Below are 21,830 nucleotides of genomic sequence, written 5' to 3' on the forward strand. Positions count from 1 at the left end.
GCCGTTGATTTGCGCACTCTGAAATGGCTAAGGAATGTGAATTTTACCCCAATTAAAAGAAAAAGTTTCTAATAAAAATGATTATTCTGAGAAGAATTAAATGAGCTGAAAGAGGTAAACAGAAGAAAAGGTAGGGTTCCCAACAGGGACAGTGGACAGATTTGCGGGACAAGCTCCTGCAAGCAGCCTTGTGTTGAGGGGGGTGGTCTGCAGCAGGAGAAAGGAGAGGGTCTGCAGTCCTTTGGGAGCTGGGCATTGGCAGCAAATGGTGATGCCAGTGAGAGGAGAGGGTGATCGCTGGTGTGAAGCCTGGGCCGTGAAGCACAGAAATGCGACAGGAAATGACTCTGCTAACGTGGGTAAGGAGGATGGAGACTGCTGATTAACATGCAAATGACACTTGTTTCTCAGTCTTGTCTGACTCTTTGCAGCCCCATGGACTACAGCCTGCCAGGCTCCTCCGTCCATGAGATTATCCTGGTAAGAACACTGGAGTGGGTTGCCATTTCCTCCTCCAGGGGAATCTTTCTGACCCAGGGATCAAACTTGCATCTCCTGTGGCTCCTGCACTGGCAGGCAGATTCTATACCACTGAACCGAATCCACCTGCAATGCAGGAGACAAGGAAGACTCTGGTTTGATCCCTGGGTTGGGAAGATCCCCTGGAGGAGGAAATGGCAACTCACTCCAGTATTCTTGCCTGAAAAATCCCTTGGACAAAGGAACTGGTGGGCTAGTCCAAAGGATTGCAAAGAGTCAGACACGATTGAGCAAATACACTTGGATTTGATCTGATTGATCTATGGTAGTCATTTGACTTAGAGAATATACCGAAGAACCAAGGATGACAAGGGTGGAATTTCTGCTGCTGTTCATTCCTCAAGAGAAAAGACTATCAGGACGCTGAGAAAATATGCTCCACAATCACACAGCCAGGAAAACTCTCCTCAGGGGGATTTTGGTCTTGCTTTTTAGAGGAGTTCTGTCTTTTGAGTGAGCTTTGGCTCCACCCCCTGCTTCTGTTCTGAGCGCCTGTGCCCTTTCTTTCCCACCAGGTTCCAATCCCGGTGACCCCCAGCCTGGACCCCCTGCAGATGCTGATGGATGATGCCGACGTGGCCACATGGCAGAATGAGGGCCTCCCTGCAGACCGCATGTCCACGGAGAATGCCGCCATCCTCCTCAGCTGTGAGCGCTGGCCGCTCATGGTGGACCCTCAGCTACAAGGCATCAAATGGATCAAGAACAAGTATGGTGAGGACCTCCGGGTCACCCAGATCGGCCAGAAGGGGTAGGTGTCTGCACACAGAAGTTCCCACTTTGCCAACTACGCAGAAGGGAAAAGTGTGATGAGCGGATTTTAAAAATCACCGAGGATTGTTTCTACCCCGCTGGTCCCCCCAGGAGTTTTCTCCTGATTGTCCTCTCAATTTAAGAAACATCTCAGCAAGAGATGCTTGGGTGCTGAGTCTCTGCTTTTCTTTCTTTTTATTTTTGTTTTTATTGGAGTACAGCTAGTTTACAATGTTGAGTTAGTTTCAGGTGTATAGCAAAAGGAATCAGTTATGTTGTTGTTTAGTTGATAAGTCATGTCTGACTCTTTGCGACCCCATGGTCTATAGCCCTCCAGGCTCCTCTGACCATGGGATTTTCCCAGGCAAGAATTCTGGAGCGGTTTGCCATTTCCTTCTCTAGGGGATCTTCCTGACCTAGGGATCGAATTTGAGTCCCTTGGCAGGTGGATTCTTTACCACTGAGTCACCAGGGAAGCCTGAATCAGTTGACTTATTTGAAGTTTCTCATATAAATAAATGAGCCCTATAATTCATCACTTTTTCCAGCACTGTCAACTTTTGGTCTGTGATATCCTTTAAGACTTCTTTCTATGTACCTGTATTGTTCAAGTTATAGAAAATATTTTATTATCAGCTAATGTAAATCCCTCCTGTTATTTTTCATCATCATTTATTTATTTCTTAAACTGTTCTTGTTGTTTTCTTTTAGATTAACTTTAAGATTTTTGGTCAAGGTTTAAAAAATTATATTGTTATTTATTGTGTGAATTGAATCACATCAAACTTGTAAATCTATTTAGGCAAAATCAATTTTTTATGTGCTTATTAAACCTCTGCATAACATTGAAAAATTAAAAACAGCCTAGCTTTTGATACTTGATTGTTAAGTAAATTAAGATGTATCAATACATTCTAATAGCCAGTCACATAAATATTGTTATAGAAGAATATTTAATGACATGGGAAAATATTTATAATACATTTGATGTACCAAACCCAGGTTGTAAATTAAATGAGCTGCGTGGATCAAATAATAAATAAACATAAATACAAATGCAAACATAAATAAAAATATGAATAATATAAATAAATAGAAATAGTAATAGTAAACTTGAAAATATCATATATCCAGACATGAACATTCAACACTAGAATGTAAATGACACAAGGATTACAGTAAATTCATGTTCTTTTCGCGTTTTTTTACTTTTCCTAAAAACATATCAGATCACATAAATATCATTTTTTAAATTGGAAGATAATTGCTTCACAGTGTTGTATTGGTTTCTGCCGTACAGCCACGTGAATCAGCCATGAATATACGTACGTCCCATTCCTCTTGAGCCTTCCTCCCAACCCCCATCCCATCCCACCCCCCTGGGTTGTGACAGAGCCCCTGGCTGAGTTCCCTGTGTCCCGCAGCACCTTCCCACTGGCTCTCTCTAAGCATGGTGATGTGAATGTCTCAGAGCTGCTCTCTGAATTCCTCCCTCCCTCCCTGTAGACAGAGGTCTGTCCTATGCCTCTGCATCTCTACTCCTGCCCTGCAAATTAGTTCATCAGCGCCATTTTTCTCAAGTCCATATGTATGCATGAATATATGATATTAGCTTTTTCTCTCCCTGACTTGCTTCACTCTGTGTAACAGGCTCTTGGTTTATCCACCTCATTAGAACTGACACAAATGTGTTCCTTTTTATGGCTGAGTAATATTCCACTGTATATATGTACCACAACTTCTTTATCTGTTCATCTCTCGATGGGCAAGATCACATAAATGTCATTTTAAATAAAAAAAGATGTGCCCCTGGAGTCATCCCAGAGAGCTGTGCCTCCAAGATGACCCCTGTGTTCCAGAGGCCACAGCCGCCTTGTTAAACTGCCTCAAATCCACAGCTTGCCACACTCTCACCTGCCCAACTCTCTCCTCAGCTACCTTCAGACGGTAGAGCGTGCTGTGGAAGCCGGGGACATGGTGCTGATTGAAAATCTGGAAGAGTCCATCGATCCTGTGCTAGGACCCCTGCTGGGGAGAGAAGTCATCAAGAAAGGACGGTGAGACCCAGCTGTCCTGCGGGCCTTCCAAGGGGCTGGTCCATGGCCCCTGTAGAACCATGCACAGACCTGCTCTCCCTAGAGCCTCCTCTCCCAGCTAGCTAGTTCTCCCGAAGCACCTCCTCATTCTTCCAAAAGAGGAACACCTAACTACCCTCCTGTCCTAGAGAAAGTTTCCTGAGGAGCTTCCATCAGCCAACTCACTGGCCTGCTTCCTGACAACCACAGCACACTCCTCTGGAGGAACTTGAGGGAACGTGATGGAAAAGCAGGCTGACCCTTTTCTATATATACATTTATTTATTTATCTTTATATTTTGGCTGTGCTGGGTCTTGCTTGCTGCTTGAGCTTTCTCCAGCTGAAGCGAACGGGGGCTCCTCTCTGCTTGTGCAGGCTTCTCACTGCAGTGGCTTCTCTTGCTGTAGAACACGGGCTCCAGGGCTTGCAGGCTTCAGTGGTCGCAGCTCCTGGGCTCAAGAGCACAGGCTCAGTAGCTGTGGCTCACAGGCTCAGTTGCTCCACGGCATGTGGGATCTTCCTGGATCAGTGATTAAACCCATGTCTCCTGCGTTGGCAGGCTGATTCTTTACCACTGAGCCACCAGGGAAGCCCCAGGCTGAATTTTAACCACAAGGATTTCACCTAAGCCAGCTGTCTGAGTTCTGAGAACTCACGTCTTTGTCAATTCGACGACTGCCTGTTGCTCTGGGTGCCAGTAGTTGATCAGGGCTTAGCAAGGGTCTAGGAGAAGGGGGAGGAAGAGGGAGACAGGGAAGGGCTTCAGGCACATAGGAGAGGGGGTGGGAGTTATCAGGAAGGACTGGTCGGACCCACTGCTCCTACCTTAAGCCGCCTTTGCCTGTCCTTGTTTAGTCACTAAATCACGTCCTACTCTTTGCAACCCCGTGGGCTGTAACCTGTCAGGCTCCTCTGTCCCTGGAATTTCCCAGGCAAGAATACTGGAATGGGTTGCCATTTCCTTCTCCAGGGGATCTTCCAGACCCACGTCTCCTGCATTAGCAGGCAGATTCTTTACCACAGAGCCACCAGGGAAGCACCCTTGCATGTCCTTAGCAGGCACTTAATTACTTATTTCAGCATTTTCTCCCATAGAAGTAATGTTCCACCAATCACGAGACAATGTAAGCTTTACTGCTAGCCCGTAGTCACCTTTGGGCAAACTCTTAAGAAGGTGCCCCTTCCTGCAAGTGCTTTACTGCCATCTGCTGGAAACATTTTATAATGCGCTCCCACGTACATGCACCACTAAGTGGATAGCTCTCCCTCCAGCCTTACCCGAAAAAATAAACATGATGGCCGTGGGAGAAGGTATGTGAGCCTCCACCCTGTTCCCTGCGTGAAAGCTCAATCTAGACATGCCCGTCCATCTGAATGGCGATATCGTTTGCTACGACCTTGCCAAAACTCCCACGCAGGATTCTGTCCCTGACCAAAGCTCCCAGGAAGGCACCCACCGTCACACGAGCCTCTTTGTTCCAGGTTCATTAAAATCGGAGACAAAGAATGTGAGTATAACCCCAGGTTCCGGCTCATCCTTCACACCAAGCTGGCCAACCCTCACTACCAACCGGAGCTGCAAGCTCAGGCCACCCTGATCAGTTTCACTGTGACCAGGGAAGGCCTGGAGGACCAGCTGCTGGCTGCGGTGGTCAGCATGGAGAGACCCGGTCTGGAGCAGCTGAAGGTACATGAGGTGCCCACCCAGCAAGGGAGGGAGGAGGGAGGCGCTCTGCCACCCGACCCTGCCGTGCACCCTCCTCTGCATGTGGGGGTGGGGGGTGTTCCTTCAGAAGTGGGGCCGTGTGGTTCCTCTGGAGCTCAGAGGGGCACCAACACCACGTTCCTAGAACAACATCATGTTCCTGAAACAACACCAGTTCCCTGGAACATCCCTTGGGAAGCAGAAGGTAGAACAGGCTGAAGACCAGGAAGCAGAAGGCAGCTGGGAGAAACTGCAGTCCCGTCCAAGACACTTTTGGACCGCTCATCACAAGTGTTCATGTGTCTATGTCCAGAACTGAATGGGATTCATTCCTGCAGGGGCAATAGAAGTAGATTCAACCGTGTTAGGGAACATCTTAGCTTGAGCTGCCATCACAAAATACCAGAGGCTGAGTGGCTGGGACAACAGATACTTATTTTGTCGCAGTCTGGAAGCTGGAAGACAGAGTTCAGAGTCCAGTTTCTGGCAGTACCTCTCTTCCTGGCTTGTAGGTGGCTGCCGTCTCACTGTGCATTCACAGACCTCTTCCTTGCATCCACACAGAGAGCAAGCTGTCTGGTGTCTCTGCTTATAAGGGCAATGATCCCACCAGAGAGACCCCATCCTCATGATTTCATTTAACCTTAATTACCTCCTTATCTAATTACCCCCATCTCCAATACAGTCGTGTGGAGGTGTGGGGGGGGGGAGGGGCTTCAACATATGAATTGGGAGGGAACACAATTTTGTGTGGAGCGAGTAGTGTCCTTTTTCCTATCTCCTTAGTTATGATTGGATTGTAATAGCAGGGGAATATTAGAGAGCCAGGGAGCTGATTTAAATCGGGAAGTTCAGAAAAATATTCTATAAGCAGGTGGCATAAGCCTTTGGCATGGAGCACTCCCAGAAGAGTCAAGAGTGAATCCTGGTTATAAGGCCAGATTGAGGCACGTGGTTTTTCTTTAAGCTTTTTACTTTGCATTGAAGTATAACTGATTAGGGCTTCCTTGGTGGCTCAGACAGTAAAGAATCTGCCTGCAATGCAGAGAACCCAGGTTCGATCCCTGGGTCAGAAAGATCCCTTAGAGAAAGCAATGGCAGCCCACTCCAGGATTCTTGCCTGGAGAATCCCATGAACAGAGGAGCCTGGCGGGCTACAGTCCATTGGGTCACCAAGAGTCGGACATGACTGAGCAACCAACATTTACTTTTCACAAAGGAGAGCTATTCCTTTTGAGGACAGCAGAGTTATGACAGAGAAGTAAAACTTGACCCCATCTTCTAGCTATTCCCTCAGATAACTTCCATTTAATGACTAGACCCTGTCCCAGCATTCTGCTAAGCCTTGCACAGCACTGCTATGTGTAGGGCCAGGTTTAACCCAGCTAAGGCTACTGTGAAAGGGGAATTCAGCCCAAGATCACTTGATTAGTGACTGCTGCAGTTGGGGTTCAGGTCCTCAGCTGATCTGACGTGCTCGTGGTCCTGAGCACTCCTCTGTTCCACCTCCATTTTGCTAAGGGCAGGGCCTCTGGCCCCAAAACCCTCTGTCTGTTCAGACCTACCTGAGAACAGGATGCTCTGGGCTCCTATACCTGACTCTCCCTTATGTGATACTGCAGTCAGAGCTCACAAAGCAGCAGAATGGGTTCAAAATCACCCTCAAAACATTGGAAGACAACCTGCTCTCTCGCCTCTCCTCGGCCTCTGGGAACTTCCTGGGAGAAACGGCTCTGGTGGAGAACCTTGAGATCACCAAGCAGACTGCCGCGGAAGTTGAGAAAAAGGTAAGACCTGGCAGCCTGGGCTGGGGTGGGTGGGGGCGGGCAGAGGCCCTCCTCCTGGTCCCTGAGTCCACCGTCCAGGGACAAATGTCAGAGTAGGAGATGGCTGATCCATCTTCCCGTGTTTCTCCTGGAAAGTTGAGCTCGGCAGGATTCCTGAAATAACCACCTCACCGCCTGCATGACAGAGTCCTCACCCCCTATAAAATGCTGTTGACAACTCTACTCTGCAAACGTTTGACCGGCACTTAGATCTGTGCAGGGGCTTGTGTTCTGTGCAGGAAATGGTTGCTCAAACTGAATACTTTAGTGAGTCCATGGAGTTGCCCTGAAGCTAAGGAATCACGCTGGTACACAAGTACATGGCTGCACCCCCAGAAAACCCACAACCTGCAAAAATCTCACAAGTCTGATTTCAATGAGAAAATTTTAGTGATGTCCCAGTAAACTGAGCTCTCAAAAAAAATTTTTTTTAATTATCATCCTGCAAAATTACTTAGCATATGTTTCCTTCCTTTAAGGGCGTGGAAAGGAAAGTGGCAATTAAGGAAACCCTTCCTGATGGTCTCTATGTGTGTGTGTGTGTATGTGGTAATCCCTCAGTCGTGTCCAACTCTTTGTGACACCAAGGACTGCAGCCCGCCAGGCTCCTCTGTCCATGAGATTTCCCAGGCAAGAATACTGGAGTGGCTAGCCATTCCCTTCTGCAGGGCATCTTCCCAACCCAGGGATCGAACCCAGGTCTCCTGCATTGCAGGCAAATATTCTTTACCATCTGAGTCACCAGGGAAGCCCAACAGTCTCTATACAGTCTGTGAAAGCATGAGTCAAGCTCCTCTGCTGAGAGTGAGGGTGTGGTATTGAGATAGGAGGCCTGGGGAGAGGAGTGAAGGTTTTCAATAGCTGTTGGAGGAGGTGGGAATGAAAGGGACACAGGTTAATGGACAGCATGAAGGACCCAGGTGACATGAAAAATATGAGTCAGTGAAAACACCAATCTGAGCAACTATGTGATTTCTATTCAGTTCCACTCTCTTTTGAGAATCTTTGACTTTTAACTACTGGTTTAACCAAGTTTTACATTTTTAAACATTACTGATACAATTGGATTTCTTTCTACTACCTTGATTTATACTTTCTATTAACAATCCTTTTGTTTATTTTTTCTCCTTTCTTGATTTTTCTTTATCTTCCTCTTTTATCCATTGCTAGTTTTAAAGTTATTTACTGTTTATTTTATTGATTAATCTTAATTTTTCATCAATATATGAAAAATGTATTTCATTTCACATGTGACTTAACAATATATATATTGACTTAACAAAGTCTAAAATTAAGCACTATATCTAGCCTCTTTCAAAACATTATAAGGATATTAGAAACTTTGATTATTTTTTTCCATCTTCCATTATTGTTTTATAGCATTTTGCTTCTACCTTGCTTTCATCTGCTACTTCCAAACTGGTCATGTTTTTTATAGTCTTTGTTATTTAAATTGACTGTACATTTAAGAAATTCTTGCATCTCACTTACTTCTTTTGGATTCAATTTTCTTCTAATCAAAGAAAATAATTACTTGTTCAAGGGTCTGTGGATAGTAAGCTTTCTTTGACATTGACTGCTTCTTCAAAGTAAAACCTCTGGTCTTTAATCAATTTTGGAAAATTCCTAACCATTATAGCTCAAACATTGCTTCCCCCTATTCTGTCTGTTCTCTACTTATTTCTGTTAAATACACTTTGAATCTTTTTATTTTATCTGCCAGGTCTAAGAACTTCTTTTACATATTTTCCAACTTTCTTTCTCTCTGAGCTGCTTTTTAAACAGTTTCCTCAGATTTTTTGATAGTTTGCTTATTCTTTTTCAACTCAAGTTCATTATTTAACCAGTGTACTGAGTTTCCTATTTAAATAGCTGTATTCTTGTGTTTGGAAGTTCTATTTAGTTCTTTTTCAGATAATGTCTGTTCTTTTTTATAATGTCCTGATTTTATACTTTCTTTTATCTCTACTGCTTTTAAACAGAATTAGTTAATGAGGTAGGTAGGTAGTCACTCAGTCATGTCCAACTGTTTGTGACCCCAGGGACTGTAGCCCACCAGGCTCCTCTGTCCATGGGATTCTCCAGGTAAGAATACTGGAGGAGGTTGCCATGTCCTTCTCCGGGGGATCTTCCAGACCCGGGTATTGAACTCGCATCTCCCACTTTGCAGGCCAATTCTTTACCGTCTGAGCCACGAGAGAAGCCCTAGTTAATGATAGATCAATCGTCTTCAGCTCTTGGGATGCTAATGCTTCTGCGGATTTTGAGAGGGAGGTCTTCTAATTATCCCTATAGGTAACACTTCCTCTTGAACTTTGTAGCTGTTTATTGTGAGCTCATCTTCAGTAGGGTTTGTTTTTCCTGTGGGCTTTGCATGAATCATCAGCAGTTTCACTCTGTCCTGAAGTATAAGGCAGGTTGTACTGAGGTTATATTTAATAGGATATTCTTACAGAATCCCTCTGTGATGTTTAGGTCCCTTCTTATTTTTACCTCTGATAAGAAATTTTCTGAAAATAGACCTTTCCATTGAAAGAGATCTTCTCTGTGAATTTACACGTTCATAAAATTACGGAGCACAGAAAACAATGGACGTCTGTGATGGTCCAGTGGCTGAGAATCTGCCTTGCAACACAGGGGACACAGGTTCCATCCTGGTCCTGGCGCCTGTGCTCTGCAGTAAGAGAAGACCCGCAGTGAGAAGTCCCCGAACCACAGCTAGACAGAAGCCTCCATTCGCCACAGCTAGAGAAAGCAGCTAAGACCCAGCGCAGCCAAGGATTAATTAATTAACTGATCAATTCAGAACAGCTGTCTGTGTAACAAAGAAAACAGAAAATTCGATTATGCTGCTTTTACTGGAGTCCTCCTGCCTGGCTTACGTTTCACGTTAGATGCACTGATGTGTGTGGATGTGTGTGTATCTGTGTGTTCATCTCCCACGTGTCCCCAGCTGGAGGGGCTGACACGCTCACCTTAGAAGCACTAGGAGTGTGTCCTCTCTTCCTCACTCGAGCTCGGTTAAGGAAATCACAGCAGCTTCCTGCCCTCCCTTGTTCCCCTCATCCGCATCCACCCAGCCCACCCACAGACACAGGGTGCTGACACAGAGCGGCCACGGTGATTCTCAGGGAGCCCTGGCTGGTTCGAACAATGGACCGCTCTTGATTTTTCTAACAGGTGCAGGAGGCCAAGGTGACCGAGGTGAGAATCAATGAGGCCCGGGAGCACTACCGGCCGGCCGCCGCCCGGGCCTCTCTGCTCTACTTCATCATGAGCGACCTCGGCAGGATCCACCCCATGTACCAGTTTTCTCTCAAGGTGACTTAGCCCCGGAGCCCTCTACATAGCCATAGCACAGCAGCGTAACATGCCCCGTGCGGCTCTGCACAAGGGCTTGTCCGTGGGCTTCATTAGCCGTGGCAAGTCTCTCAGACCAGATCCAGGAGAGCAGCGACTTGCCATTACGAGCCTCGTCTCTCTAATTGGGTCTTTCATGACTCATTGGTTATCTGGCTGAAACAGAGGGAGAGGCCATGGCAGGTCCCAGCCTCGTTCGCTCAGCGAGTACTTACGATCCAGCCAGCACTCTGCTTCCTGACCGTGTGGAAGAGGAAACATCGGCAGGGAGCCTTGCCCCAGAGAGCTTCACAGCTAATAGGGCTGATCAAATGTGCACCTCACTTGTATCTGTTAAAACCAAAGCAGGCCATACTAATAGTCAAACTTTAAATTAGTGTCCCTGTTACCCTAATGGGCTTCCCAGGTGGTGCAGTGGTAAAGAATCCACCTGCTTGTGCCAGAGACACAAGAGATGTGGGTTCAATCCCTGGGCCAGGAAGATCCCCTGGAGGAGGGCATGGCAACCCCTTGTAGTATTCTTACTTGGAGAATCCCATGGACAGAGAAGCCTGGTGGGCTACAGTCCAGGGTGTTCGCAAAGAGTCAGATACAACTGAGCGGACACACACAATTACCTAATATCCTCAAAGCTACTGCTTTGTGGTTGCTGATATATTTCTAAAATCAAAGATGTTAGCAGTTGTAAGTGCTAACTAAGCTTATCTTACTCATGAAATAATAAAGACCTATAAATTTTAAGTACATCTATGAAAGTATATCTTCCTCCCATAAGGAGTTCTCAAAAGACCATAGCTGCAGAGTCTGTAGGGGGCTCTGAACAACTTCTCTGGTTTAATCCAACAGAGAGGACACTCACCTTCAGGGCGCACACCTCATCCAGCTGCCCCCTGGAGGCCAGGGTGTGGGGATGAAGCTGAGCCACTGAGAAGGAAGAAGGCTTCCACGCCTGGGACTCACTAGGCTGGAAATGGCATTTCATCCTGCCCCTATTCCCTCCCCTCAGCTCAGAGTCTCTGTAATATTGTATGTTTTTAAAAGAAATCCAATACTTGACATTATATTCAGGTCAAAGCCCCATGTGAAAGAAATATAAGGGATTTAAAAAACAGTATAAAAGTTAATGTGATAAGCCTAGTAACTATGGAATCACCTTCCTAGTTTTGAGAGTAGTTGAAATCTACTGCAGTGACTCTTCCTGAAAAAGGGAAATTAGATGAAGCCCATGAAAATATGTGTCCCAGAAAAAAAAACAAGCAAGAAAACTGGAAATCTGCCTAGCCCAAAATTGTAAAGACCCAATAATATCTTAATTTTCATTTTCTTTAAAGATTCATCCTTGACCTTTGTTTTCTTTAATGATTATTTTCTTTATTCATTCTTTAATGAGACATTCATTCCTATTATCAATTTTTATAAGTAGTCTATATCTAAGTTTGCTGCTGCTAAGTTGCTTCAGTCGTGTCCGACTCTGGGTGACCCCATAGATGGCAGCCCACCAGGCTCCCCCATCCCTGGGGTTCTCCAGGCAAGAACACTGGAGTGGGTTGCCATTTCCTTCTCCAGTGCGTGAAAGTGAAGTCACTCAGTCATGTCCGACTCGTAGCGACCCCATGGACTGCAGCCTACCAGGCTCCTCCGCCCATGGGATTTCCCAGGCAGGAGTACTGGAGCGGGGTGCCATTGCCTTCTCCGATATCTAAGTTTAAAATGATGGAAAATTGATTCATATGATCAGTATGAAAATGGATTCATATTATACCCATCATGTACAATTTGGAAGATGTAACCAAAGCAGGCTATGCTCTCACGTTTGCAGAAAGTATACATAAGAAAAAAGCACATGTAAGAGGACTCATCAAATGATGTGGAATTACTAGAAAGAAAAACCAAGAACAGCTGATACTCTGATCATTACCAAAAGGAAAAGTAATTAATTAAAAATATTCTGAGTACCTATTATGTATACAAGTCTCTTTTAGAGAGCAAAGTTGTACAAGATGTTGATTCTACCATCGAGAATTTCATAATCTAAAGGTAGAATCACCCAAACTGGTTACTGTTCATTGTGTCCAGTTTCCAACAAAACTTATTAGATTTAATTTATTTTGGTCACTGGACCTAAACAGTATGCTGCATAGCTTGGCCCTCTTTGTGACAACATAGTAATTTATACGAGCAACTAAGTCAGGAGTTTTCCTGTTGCCACTGGCCCTCCTTGGCAGGTTATGCTGGGAAGACATTTCTGTGATTGGTGAATTATAATACTCACCAGAGGTAAGGCCACTAGTTACATACAGAGAGCCGTGTAAGCTACCAGTGTCCTATCTCCTGCCCCCAGGCCTTCAGCATTGTCTTCCAGAAGGCCGTGGAAAAGGCGGCTCCTGATGAGAAGCTCAAGGAACGGGTGGCCAACCTGATAGACAGCATCACCTTCTCTGTGTGCCAGTACACCGTCCGGGGGCTCTTCGAGTGTGATAAGCTGACCTACCTTGCCCAGCTCACCTTCCAGGTAAAAGAGGATTGAAGACATTTCCAGAAAACAAGTCAATTTATTTGCCCAACCGGCAGATATAAAGAAACTTATTTCTTTAAAAAAAAATGTAATATTCATCTATTTATTTAGCTGTGCCAGGTCTTAGTTGCAGCATGTGGGATCTAGTTGCCTGACTAGGGATTGAACCAGAGCCCCCTGCACTGGGAGCTTGGAGTCTTACCATTGAATACCAAAGAAACTTTTGCTTTTTTTTAACATCAGTTCCCATAGTTTGTGAAGATTATTGAGCTCTAAGCAGAGGCATCAGACAAGAAAATCCAGCATGGTGCATGCAGGCCATCCACACCATTGTCCCACTCACGGCAGACATGCTTAATCAACCGTTATACTTTTTCGTGGTGATGCTAGATGAGGAAGATCCTCCTCCACAGGGCCCTCCAGCAGCCACTGCCAATCTATCCAAACTAGCCCTGAGGATGAAACTGGACGGCCATACCAAAGACTGGATACTTCCTGAGAGGAAGTAAGAACTTAAAGTATCCCTCATTATTTATGTACCTTCAAGGCTGCGGGTAGCACTAGCAGAAAAGAATCCACCTGCCAATGCAGGAACCATAGGAAAAGCTGGTTCAATCCCTGGGTCAGGAAGATCCCCTGGAGGAGGAAATGACAACCCACTCCAGTATTCTTGACTGAAGAATCCCATGGACAGAGAAGCCTGACAGGTTACAGTCCAGGGGTCCGCAAAGAGTCGGGCACAAGTGAAGTGACCTAGCACACAGCACAAGGTTGCAAGTTTAATGTCCAAACCTTCCCCCAGAATCAGAAACTGCAAATGTCCTTCTATAGCTGCAACCTTGGTCTTAGAAAAGTCCTGAAGACCTCTGGTTCTCAAGGGCTCAGAAGCATCAGGGCTTCCAGGGTTAATAAGAAACCATTGCATTCTGCTTATTCTCAACATCAAAAAACCATGGAAATTGATTTCCTTAAACCTAACTCTCTACGGACTTTCTGGGAGGCTCAGTGGTAAAAAGAATCTACCTGCAAGAACTTCAAGAGACACAGGTTCGACCCCTGGTTGGGAAGACCCTCTGGAGGAGGAAATGGCAATCCACTGCAGTATTCTTGCCTGGAAAATCCCATGGACAGAAGAGCCTGACAGACTACTGTGCATGGGTTTGCAAAGAGTCAGACATGACTGAGCGAGCATGCATGCATGCATGCACCCAACTCTCTAACCATTTTAGAACTGGGATTTCTCCTGATTATAAATTAGAAGCACAGACCAGATTATCCTGTAGGACTCTACCAGTTCTGAAAGTCAGCTATTCTAAAATCACTTCTGCTCAGACTCATTCTGAAGTCTGCATCCACAGAGGAGCATTAGCATGGCTTGTCCCTGTTCCCCTGTGTGTTCCCCTCCCCGGCCGGATAACAGCTTGGCCACCTCAGAGGGAACTTGAGCCCCAGCCCAGACCAATTTTCCTCCTGCCGATCATTTCCCCCAAAGCCCAAGGAGCTTCTGCTTCTGGCTTTCACTCTACTCCCCTCATAAATATTTCAACCTCGTTTTACAAGGGCTGCTTCACCTCATCTGTGATTTCTAGCCCAGTTTTTCCTTAAAGACATTTCCTCGAACTAATCAAATTATTTTTTCTCTGTGAGTATTCCCATCTGTATCTTCTCAGCAGAGAACACCATTTGAAGGGGGAAGAACAATCTCCTGAGCGCCTCTCAGCATGAGCTGTTAGTTCTAACCCAGTCAAATGCTTTGCCCTCCCTGCACACACAGCACTGATTCCCTCCCAAGCTTCTGCAGTTTCCACTGCCCCCTCCCTGGGAAGCCTGTCTAAATCTCATGCTCAGCTTCTCCAAAACCCAATTCAAAACCACTTACAGAAAGTTCAGTCAAATGCATCTCCCTACCCTGCTTCCCAGCCACTCCCCTGTTGGGTCCCCCTTAGCAGTATTTTTTTAATTTATTTTTGGCTGCGTCATGCCTTAGCTGTGGCATGCAGGACCCTTCATTACTCTGCATGGGCTCTCCAGCTGTGGCATGTGAGCTTCTGTCTAGTTGCCTGGAAGCATGTGGGATCCTAGTTCCCTGACCAGGGATGGGACGGAACCCACGTCCCCTGCATCGGAAGGTGGCTTCTTAACCACTGGACCACCGGGGAAGTCCCCTATCAGCATTACTCGTTCACACATGCACTGCTGCTTTGCCTACATTGATCCGTTGCTTTGACTCTTTCCGCAAATCGTGCCATGTGTCCGTGTCGTCTTCTCTGTGAGGGTGCAGGAATGTATTTCATGGCATTTAGGACTGATCCATCAATTCCCTGCTTACCGAGACATACAGTCATTCACTGTGTGCGCTTTAGCCCCACTGGTATTTGGGGTGAAGTCAGATGCACCCAGAGGTGATCAGCACAGATAAAGACTTTCTTCCCCTCCACCCGATTTCAACAACCAAAACGGAGGAGTGCACTCTCAGATTAGAAGTAGCACGAGTTACACCGGTGGCAACTCCAAGGGACTCCAGGGCCCATGACTGCCGCCAGGTAACAAAACACAGCGCTGCGACTTCCCTGATGGTCCACTGACTAAGACTCTGGGCTCCCAATGCAGGGGACACAGGTTTGATCCCTGCTCAGGGGACTAGACCCTAGAGTAGGAAGTGGCAACCCACTCCAGTCCTCTTGCCTGGAAAATCCCATCCACAGAGGAACCTGGCGGGCTACAGTCCATGAGGAGTGGCAAAGAGTCAGACGTGACTGAGCGTCTGAGCCCAGGGAACTAGGTCCCACATGCTGCAGCTAAAGATCCCATGTGCCACAACTAAGACCCAGTGCAGCCAATAAATGAATAAGAACGCTGTCCTTCCACGTTGCAGATCCTCCTCATGAACCAGGAAGTGAGTGCAGCCGAGCTGGACTTCTTGCTTCGATCTCCAGCACAGACAGGACTCACCAGTCCAGTGGAGTTCCTCTCCCATCAGGCCTGGGGTGGCATCAAGGTCGGTACCAGCCCCTCGGGAAAAAAAAAATCCACCTTGTCCTCTCCTGGACTGCTGTTCTGATGCTTATCCCTAGGAAACCAGTGGGGCTGTCTTCGAGGGTTTCACCCTGAGCTGTATTGGGGGTTCCTCGGTGGCTCAGTGGTAAAGAATCTGCCTGTCAATGTAGGAGACATGGGTTCGATCCCTGGGTGGGGAAGATCCCCTAGAGAAGGAAATGGGAACCTACTCCAGTGTTCTCGCTTGGAAAATTCCATGGACAGAGGAGCCTGGCAGTCTACAGCCCATGGTATCGCAAGCAGTCAGACATGACTTAGAGGCTAAACAACGACAACATGAGCTGTGTTAGACTTCAGTGGGTCCCTTTGCCGGCACCCCTACGGCAGAGCTCCCCCTTCCCGGGCCTGCTGGAAGGGCTCTGCCGAGAAGGAGCAGGTGCGTGCTCGTGCGTGGGCTCTGCCTCTAGGATGTCGGGGAACAGAAGGAACGTGCAAGTGTCTTTGACTCAGCTGAGCAGCTTTCCTCCTGCCAGTGCTCAGGGCCAGCTCCTCTGTGAGGTACAGAATTCAGCCTCCTCTGTGAGACCTAGGCTGTTGTGGAGATGCTGTGTCCATGGAGGGGTCAAATACCAGGGTGCTGCCAGCTGTCCATCTCCACGTGAGTCCTAACAGCCTCAAAGCAGGGGACACATTCCAGCCTGGGATTTTAGTGGTTAATAACAGCTCACGTTTACTGAGCACCTTAGAAGCACATTATTGTTGCCTTTCAGTCACTAAGTCGTGTCCAGCTCTTTGCGACCCCATGAACTGCGGCACGCCAGGCCTCCCTGTCCTTCACTATCTCCTGACGTTTGCTCAGATTCATGTCCTTTGAGTTGGTGATGCCATCCAACCATCTCATCCTCTGCCACCCGCTTCTCCTTTTGCCTTCAATCTTTCCCAGCAGAAACGTTTTCCCTTATGTTATTTTCATGTTTCCCTGGGCAAGAGGTACTGTTTGTTCTCATTTAACATGTAAAGAAACTGAGGTCACTCATTTTATAAGTAGCAAACCCAAGAATCGAGAATCGAGTTCTGGTCTGTCTGACGGCAAAGCCTATTTTCCCCTTCCATGTTATTCAGCTTAGTTTCATTGGGATTTGATGAACATTGAAAAGATCACAAGCGATGAGCTCTGTCCAGTAGGGACCATGCCTGCATTCAGACGGGCTGGCGCAGTGCTGAGTGGTAAGCATGTACTGGGTGAACATCAGCCCCAGAGTCCAGACTCTCTCCAGGTGGGCGGCGGTTGGGTCCCCACCTGGAGGAGCCCCGCAGGAGGTACTGGAGCTGTGCGAGGACCAGCACCTACCAGCACAAAGTGCATCCTATTTATGGCCTTCCTGCGTTTTTTGTTTTTGTTTTGTTTTTCACTTTTAAAGATTTCTTTTTTTGATGTGAGCCATTTTTTTAAAGCCTTTATTGAATTTGTTACAATCTTGCCTCTGTTTTATGTTTTTTGGCCACTAGACATATGGGATCTTAGCTCCCCCAGCAGGGTTGCATCCACACTGCCAGCATTGGAAGGTGAAGTCTTGACCATCGGACCCCCAGGGAAGCCCCTCTGACCTTCCACGTTTGCTCCCTCTCACATGTTTCACAGCACAAAGAGGCCTGAGTCTGAAGCAATGTGACTGGCTCTCTCTTTATATTTTTTCACTAGAAGTGTTTTGAGACAATGATTCACGTGCAGTTATGTGAAACAGCTTCTTTGCACCGCATCCCCTCGGCAGTCACATCTAGCCCTTCTGCAGCACGATGTCACATCCAGGAAGCTGACATGGATACAGTCCACTCTATTCTGACTGCACTTGGTTTTCATGCACGTGTGTGTTTAGTTTTATTACACGTGAAGATTCATGTAATCAGCACCACAGTCAAGATATAGAAAATTCCGACTGGTGTGTAGGTCACTTGTTATAGAAACAACAACTTCCTCCCTCCCCCAGCCTAATTCCTGGCAACCACTAATCTGTTCTCCATTTGTATAATTCTGTCATCTCAAGGATGTTATATAAATGGAATTATACAGTATGCAACCTTTGGGGACTGGCTTGATCACTCAGCCCAACTCCCTTGAGATCCATCCAAGTTGATTTACTTTAGAACAAAAGCCCAGCACATAATCATTTATATGCATGCTGTCCTCTTCAAAGGAGTCATCTTGTGAAATGCTGCTGTGGCCCAAAATGTTTTTCTAACTTTTCTCAGAGTCTGCAGCTATTCTTTTAGTCATCTTTAGAGGTATGTCTAAATCAAGAGTCATCAAACATTTCCTACAGAGGGGTATACAGCAAATATCTAGGCTTTGAGGGTCACACTGTGTCACAACTATTCAACTCTGCCAAAGTCATACACCATAAGTAAGCAAATGGAAGTGGCTGAGTTCCAATAAAACTTTATTTACAAACACAGCTGGTGGGCCAGACTGTCCCCATGGGCCTTGGTTTTCTTATCCTTGATCTAAATAATAAAGGTGTGATTTGATTTTTATATATTAACTTCATTTGAAATTCTGAGTCCAATCTGGCAAGTGAGAAGGGGAAGTCTATGTTGGGAAGGAAAACAGGGGAACTCCATTCACAACAGCAACCAAACCACGAAGTCACAAAATGCCTAAGAATAATTATAATGTGTCAAGCATATGTGTGGAAAATCAGCTTTTCTAGGCCACATATGAATAGACAAAACCTGGAGTACTGCTGTGAAAAAGAAATAGAAAGCATGCCACATGTGTCATTTAAATTTTTCTAGTAGCCACATCAAAAATGCAAAATGCAAAAAATAATGTAAAATGAAATCAATAAAAATAAATTTAATAATATATTTCCTGAACCCAGTACAACCAAAATATTATCCTTTTAATATGTAATTGTTACAAAAATTATGAATGAGATATTTTACATTTTTTGAGGTAAGTCTGAATCCCAGTGTATATTTTTTTGCATTCACAATACATCTCAATTCAGATACTAAATCTTCATCAGAAATACTTGGCTTGAATTTAGATTTTATAAAATTTAGAGTTACAGCAGTTGATTCATATACCCAAGTTATTTCAAATGTACTCAAAAGTTCTCCAACTACTAAGGCAAGTTCCAGTTTCTAAATTTAAATTTTAAAATAATTAAAATGAACAAAAAGAATGTGTTAAATTTGTAAAAAACAAAAAAAACAAAAAAACAAACTAGATCCTATGCAGAAAAAATCCACTATACCAGAAAAGAATAAATGCATTAAAATTTTTTAAATAAATAAATAAAATTAAAAGCAAATAAAAACCCTCTTCTTCAGTCATACTGGCCGCATTTTGTTTGCTCAGTATTCACACGTAGCCAGTGGTGTCCTTGTTGGAAGTACAGGTCACGGAGTTCGAGAACAATGGCTCAGAGTCTGACGCCCTTATGGGAAATGAATTCTGGAGAGCAGTTCTGAATACACTCATTTGCTGAACTGGATCAATAATGGAGATAGACCAGTTGAAGCAGGCTCTGAAGTCAGACATTCCTGGGTTCAGTTTCAGGTTTGAGCTTGTGACCTCTGACAGGCTATCTTTATTTTCTTATCTGTTATGTGACGCACATAAATGTTCAGTAACTGGAAGCTGATTATCGTTATTGTATTTGTTTCCTAGAACACCCATAATAAAACGCCATAAGCTGGGTGGCTTAAAAACACAGACGTTTATTCCCCCAGAGTTCTGGAGGCTAGACATCTGAAATTAAGGCGTTGACAGGTCATGCTCCCTCCAAAGGCTCAAGGAGAGCATCCTTTTTTGCCTCTTCCAGCTTCTGAGAGGCCCAGGCATTCCTTGGTTTGTGGCAGGACCGTTCCAGTCTCTGCCTCCATCTCCACGGGCCTTACATGGCCATCTTCCCTCTGTGTCTTTGCATCTCTTCTCTTCTTATAAGAACGTCAGTCACATTGGACACCCTCCTGACCTTATCTTTACTGGATCACCTCTTCAAAGAGCCTATTTCCAAATAAGGTCACATTCACAAATCTGAGAGGTTAGATTTCCAACATATCTTTTTAGGGGACACAATTCACCTTATTGCAATTATGATTATTAGTTACCCAGCTCTCAGGTATATACAGGCTTCTGTGGTGGCTCAGTGGTAAAGAACCTACCTGCCAATGCAGGATACGTGGGTTGGAAAGATCCCCTAGAGAAGGAAATGCCGACCCACTCCAGTATTCTTGCCTGGGAAATCCCATGGACAGAGGAGCCTGGCAGGCTACAATCCCCTGGACCACAAGAGTTGGACATGGCTTAGTGACTAAACAACAACGAGGTGTGTATATGCTGTGGTTGACATGGGTTGTGCCCGATAGAATTGTCCATCGAAGGAGAACCTTTGAGGACCTGTGAGTTGCCCAGCTGAGTCCAGCCCAGTTGCCTTTTTCTTTGTAATCCCACAAAGCCCTCTGCAGCCCAAGTCACAAAGAATAAGTGATTCGAGAGCATCGCTGCAGCCAAAGGCCACTGTGCAGTTTGCTCCCGTTCCTCTTTTGTCTGGTCTGCTTTGCTTTTCTTCACCTTGCTTTTCAGTTTTGTTTTGCGAGCTAAGCTCATCTGGCTGTTCAAAGGCTTCTGCAAATGAGGGAAGCTTTCTCTTTCTCTCTCCAAGTTTTGTTACCAGAGCCACATCCAGCCCCTTCCAGATCCAGCCCAGTGCAGGACGCGGGCTGGTGACGCACAATGCCCTGTGCAGCCTCTGACGGATGCTCTTTTTAAGTGTTCGGTTGGATTTTAGCCCAAAGAAACAAAAGAAGTAGAATTGAATAGGACATGATTAAACAAAAAATTTTTAAGCATCCTATCTGATGAGGAAGATGCATTTCCTTGATTCCCCAGAAGGCCTAATAAACAGGTGATGAATGAAATCTGTGACCAAATACTGCTTTTATTAGTAACTTCTGTAAGCAGTTTTAAGGTCTCATCTAATGCTGAACTTTCAGGTAACAGGCATGCTCTTGTCTCCATCAGAAGACCTCATCCGCGCTACGCAGCTTTGTAAGCCTCTGAAAAGGCCCCTCCCACCTCTCCGGATGCCAGTTTAGCACAGTTGTACTTTGGTACCCAGTCCAATGTAATTAGGTTAATTAGTCATTTCCATTTAGCTTATTAGAAGGCTAGAAATCCCTTTCCCTCATTTGGAAGATTAAACATTGCAATTGTGTTCAACCCAGAGCTTCAGACCCAGCCACGCCAGCTGGGAGCCCTGATCACCCTGTAATGTCCTCAGTTTTGTGGTGACTCCAGAGGAGGGTAATGGGCCTGCAGGAGGGTTAATGAGGACACAAGCTGGGAAGAGGGGGAAAGTGGCCGCCTGAAGGAGGACGGAAGTTTGGTCCTCAGCACAGACAGAGCTAAGCACCACATCTGCAGCTTTGCTCAGCCTGCCAAGGGCCCTCCCAACAGCCGCCCAGATGTCCAACTTTTTAAATGCAGTGCTTCCTAAGTGCCAGACAGCCTGTGAAGCCTGAGGCTACACAGACGGCTCAGAATATTCTTGCCCACAGGGAACTCGCAATCTTGTGGGAGTCATAGACAAACAGACCAGCAATCGCAATCTGATAACGTAGAAGCCCCCCAAAAGCACAAAGAGGGTCTTTACAGTCTTCTGAGCACCCATATATACATTAGAGCATGAGCTAGGCAAACGATGATTACATGACCTCATTTTCCAAATGAGAAAATCGAAGCCCAAGGTTTAAAAACAGGCTCTGAGTCAAGAGAGGCTCGTAAGAGGTGGCACTGGGGCCAGAGCTCTTGTATTCTGGTGCCTCGACCACCATCATACACTCCACTCCCTGCTCCCCCGTCCATCCCCCACACCACCCCCTCCCCCACTATCCCCCAGACCGCCCCTTCCTCCCCCTCCACTCCCCACACCCCCTCTCCCCTGCCACCCCACTCCAGTCCAGGTCATGTCTCAGCACCACAGGTGCGCCCCCTGCTCTGAGTGATCAGCATGAAGTTGGGAAGCCACAGAGCGCAGGTGATGGGGCAGTT

General features: G+C 46.0%; 1 protein-coding gene across 1 annotated transcript in view; it reads left to right on the forward strand.

The window, feature by feature from the left end:
- The window catches only part of DNAH9 (dynein axonemal heavy chain 9), a 286,201-nt gene that overhangs the window by 225,661 nt on the left and 38,710 nt on the right, over window positions 1–21,830 (forward strand). The window contains exons 53-59 of the mRNA XM_052657972.1: window positions 1,056–1,291; window positions 3,228–3,350; window positions 4,852–5,056; window positions 6,697–6,861; window positions 10,081–10,221; window positions 12,602–12,772; window positions 15,651–15,773. Coding sequence (XP_052513932.1) covers window positions 1,056–1,291; window positions 3,228–3,350; window positions 4,852–5,056; window positions 6,697–6,861; window positions 10,081–10,221; window positions 12,602–12,772; window positions 15,651–15,773 — 1,164 coding nt within the window. The remainder of the gene's footprint in view (window positions 1–1,055; window positions 1,292–3,227; window positions 3,351–4,851; window positions 5,057–6,696; window positions 6,862–10,080; window positions 10,222–12,601; window positions 12,773–15,650; window positions 15,774–21,830) is intronic.

The sequence above is a fragment of the Budorcas taxicolor genome, chromosome 19 (assembly GCF_023091745.1).
Source record: "Budorcas taxicolor isolate Tak-1 chromosome 19, Takin1.1, whole genome shotgun sequence".
Lineage (NCBI taxonomy): Eukaryota > Metazoa > Chordata > Mammalia > Artiodactyla > Bovidae > Budorcas > Budorcas taxicolor.